General features: G+C 44.1%; 1 protein-coding gene across 4 annotated transcripts in view; it reads right to left on the minus strand.

Annotated features, from left to right (window-relative positions):
• Positions 1–792: 792 nt before the first annotated feature.
• The window catches only part of MLKL (mixed lineage kinase domain-like), a 23,690-nt gene continuing 20,231 nt past the window's right edge, over positions 793–4,251 (minus strand). For all 4 annotated transcript variants that reach the window (XM_010850736.1, XM_010850738.1, XM_010850735.1 and 1 more), the window contains one exon: positions 793–1,156. In XM_010850736.1, coding sequence (XP_010849038.1) covers positions 1,125–1,156 — 32 coding nt within the window. In that variant the 3' untranslated portion in view covers positions 793–1,124. The remainder of the gene's footprint in view (positions 1,157–4,251) is intronic.

Below are 4,251 nucleotides of genomic sequence, written 5' to 3' on the forward strand. Positions count from 1 at the left end.
ATAATGGAGATGAGGTTGGTGTCAGAGATAAAGGCCTTGGGGATCCAAAGGGAGATTCTGTACTTAGTTCAGTGGGAAAGAGGAAGGATCAGTGTTTGCCCAGCTGTTTACTGCTGTCACAGTTCACCCCGGAACTTAGTGGCTTAAGACCACAGCCATTTATTTAGCTCATGGTTTTGTAAATGGGCCGTCCGGGCTGCTTTTGCTGTGTGGTTCTTCTGGTCTCAGCTGGATTCATCCCTGTGACAGCTGCTGGCCTGGCTGGTCCAGTATGACGGGTCCATGTAACCTCTCCTTCTCCAGCACCCTTGCGCAGCTTGCTCCCGGTGGAGGAGGGCTCCAAGAGACGGGGTGGAAGTTTGTAAGGCCTCTCGAAGCCTGGGCTTAGAACCAAAACACGATCACTTCAACATTCTATTGGCCAAAGCCAGTTACAGCACCAGCCCAGGTTCAAGTGGTGGGGATGTAGATTCTACTTTTTTTTTTTTTTAAAAAGTTGTTTATTTTTTTAATTTTTAGCTGTGATGGGTCTTCATTGCTGTGCAGGTCTTTCCTATAGTTGCAATGAGTGGAGGCTACTCTTCGTTGCAGTGAGCGGGCTTCTCATTGCAGTGGCTTCTCTTGTTGCAAAGCACAGCCTCTAGGGTGTGTGGGCTTTAGCAGTTGGGCTCAGTAGTTGCGGCTCCCAGGCTCTAGAGCACAGACTCAATAGTTGTGGTGCACAGGCTTAGTTGTTCTGTGGTATGTGGGGATCTTCCCAGGCTAGGGATCAAACCCATGTCTCCTGCATTGGCAGGTGGATTCTTTACTATCGAGCCCACCAGGGAAGCCCTAGATTCGACTTCCTGATGGGAGGGGCTGCTAAGTCACAATGCCAAGAGGTTTGGATCCAAAGAGAGACACATTTTTATAAAACTATCAGAGTTATTATCAAAGGTGTATTTTTGACAGTATCATTGGGAGTGGGATGGATTACTGGAGTTGTTTTCTATTTGTAACAGAGAAGTGCTGCTCCCCTGTATCCATAAATAAATCCATGCTGAAGGATTTGAAAGAAAAAGATGCCCAGCTCATGTTCTTCCAGCTCCTTGTTCAGGGACACAGTTTCAGTTTCAACACTTGGCTTAATAAAAGGAAGACAGTCTCTTTAAGATTTCTGTGAATGAATGAACAGAAAGTTAGACAAGCTCAGGAACTGACAGTCACGTTAGAAACAAAGATATTTCCATATTACAAAACAGTGTAGAAACTGCGCTCCCCTTGGTCTGGCTGGAGTCTAAAACACCATCAGCGTTTGTGCCTTTGGAATGTGATGTTCCCTCTCACTTGGACAACTTTTGCTAGTTTATTTTTATTTTATTTTTGTAATTTTACTTGGACAACTTTTAAAATACAACTACCTTGTGGGAGATGTAAGCTCACATCTTAGTGTGAATTAGTCTCAGGTATTGATTCTCTAATACCAGGAGGACCTGGGTTTAAGGAAGCCTGGAAAGAAGAGGAAGAAGACAAAGGAGAATTTGAAGGAGAAGAAGGTACTTGTAGAAAATACTGTCAGCTTCTCATCCACCCTGAAGGATAATTCTTCAGGAAGCACCATTGAGTCTGCTCTTCTGTGCTATGAGGGCAAAGAGAAAGTTTCAGGTAGAAGCTAGGCCAAAGTTTTGATTTTGTTAGGGAAATTAAAATGGAAGTAGTCTTGTTCAGGCTTCAGTAGCAGGAGAGCGGGCCGCAGACTGACTTCTGACCCTGCCTGGACCACATGCCTGCTTGCAAACACACCAATTGTTACCAGGAAGCCAAGCGGCACTTTAGATCAGAGAGGGAATGGGTCTTGGATTTCCTTGAGCCCTTGGAGGTCTGGCCTGCTCCCTAGGGTTTCAGAAAATCTTGTGACTCACGAAGTGAAACAAACAACATTGTAAAAGTTCAAGAAAAACCATCACTGCATTTTTGCAGGCAGACCGATGCTCACATCAGTGGGCAGCCTGGGATTATAAGCAGGAGCTCCCCAAACTGCAATTTGAAGTCTCACCCGTAGGGTAGACGCACTGCCAGGGACCTCTTCCCAACTGGGACTCCAGATTGCTGTTAACGAGGGACTTCCCAGCACTTCTGAAGTCTGGAGGTTGTTTGGCCTAATTTGGTGATGTATGTGCTGTTACTTTTCTCTGTTGTTTTTCTCTTCTTTTAATGACTATATATTGAAATGAAATCAGTCAATCCTCTATTAAATATTGAAACTGTTTATTGTGTGTGTAACGAGTGGTTTCTTTTGTTAATGAATCTTTTGAACTAAAAAGAAAAGTAAAACTTTCGGCAAAATGGATTTTCATTCCAAAAGGTAGGGATGGGGGCAAAGGAAGGGGAGGGATGAGATACCCTCTCTAACATGACTGTTAGAGTGATTCCCAATGGACCACCAATGAACAGGCCAGAGACTTCTGTAAATAGTGGCGCCGTCCTTGGGGGGACTGCCCCCGAAGCCTGGACACCTATCTCTTTAGTTTCTCTCTCAGGCATTTAATCTTCATTTACCAATGCCCTCCACCCCCAGGTCTCTAACTCAGGATATTCTCACCTGTGTGCCTCAGGATACATGCACAAGAATGTTTACGGGTGAGGTTCCTAAAAGGACAATTAAAATATCCGTAGATAGAGGAAGGGGTAAGTAACGTGCATGGTTATCTAAGTGGCCTACTATACAGCAGTGGAAAAGAATGAGTTTAAACCATCACATTAGCATGGATGAATTTCAAAACATTTCTTCATACTAACTGATCAACTGAAGAAAGTTGTGGTAGAATATAGCATGATATCACTTACAAAAAGTCCTTATACATTTGTGCTAAGCTGCTTCAGTTGTGTCTGACTCTTTGTGACCCTATGGAATATAGCCCACCAGGCTCCTGTGTCCATGGGAATTTCCAGGCAAGAATACAGGAGTGGGTTGCCACTTCCTCCTACAGGGGATCTTCCCAACCCAGGGATCAAACCTGCATCTCCTGGGGCTCCTGCACTGCAGGCAGATTTTTTACCGCTGAGCCACAGGAAAACCCATAATTTAGTGTACCTTTGTTATAAAACCATAGACAAACCTTTACCAGAAAGTTAGGATAGTGGCTCCTCCTGGAGGAGGGGAGAGGAATGTAAAAGCAAGGGATGCGGAGGTCCCTTTCTGAGTTAGTGGTAATGTTCAAGTCTTTAACTAGGAGTGGATATGTGATATTCTTTATCTTCGACTTAAAAAAATGCACATATATATTTAATCATTGCTGTACTGTTATACATATCACAATAAAGATAGGAAAAACATGATTTTGTTTCCTTGAATACTGTAGCAACTTCAGTGGAAACACTTCCCCAGTATCTAGATACACTGCATGTGAATCATGTTCTCTTGTATCTGGAGCTTTGTGGAAAGCCTGAGAGATCTGGATCTAGAGTAGGGGAGGGAAACATTCCCATTGAAGGAGATGGTGTAGGGAAACTACGGAGGAGCAGCTGATAACATGGTGAAATAAAAGTCTCAGTAGAGGAAATTACCCCAGGGTGTTGATAAAAGAAAAGGAAGGAAGGGAGAGAGTCTCAGTTCATTCGCTCGGTCCTGTCCGACTTTTTGCGACCCCATTACTGCAGCACACCAGGCTTCCCTGTCCATCACAAACTCCCCAGAGCTTACTCAAACTCATGTCCATCGAGTTGGTGATGTCATCCAACCATCTCATCCCCTGTCGTCCCCTTCTCCTGCCTTCAATCTTTCCCAGTATCAGAATCTTTTCCAATGAGTCAGTTCTTCACATCAGGTGGCCAAAGAATTGGAGCTTCAGCATCGGTCCTTCCAATGAATACTCAGGCCTGATTTCCTTTAGGATTGACTGGTTGGATCTCCTTGCAGTCCAAGGCACTTTCAAGAGTCTTATCCAACACCACAGTTCAAAAGCATCAATTCTTTGGCACTCAGCTTTCTTTATGGTCCAACTCTCACATCTGTACCTGACTACTGGAAAAACACAGCTTTGACTAGACAGACCTTTGTCAGCAAAGTAATGTCTCTGCTTTTAGTTTTCTTCCAAGGAGCAAGGAGTGTCTTTTAATTTCATGGCTGCAGTCGCCATCTGCAGTGATTTTGGAGCCCCCCAAAATAAAGTCAGCCACTGTTTCCCCATCTATTTTCCATGAAGTGATGGGACCAGATGCCATGATCTTAGTCTGCTTAATGTTGAGTTTTAAGCCAACTTTTTCACTCTC

The sequence above is a fragment of the Bison bison genome, unplaced genomic scaffold (genome assembly GCF_000754665.1).
Source record: "Bison bison bison isolate TAMUID 2011002044 unplaced genomic scaffold, Bison_UMD1.0 scf7180017864295, whole genome shotgun sequence".
Lineage (NCBI taxonomy): Eukaryota > Metazoa > Chordata > Mammalia > Artiodactyla > Bovidae > Bison > Bison bison.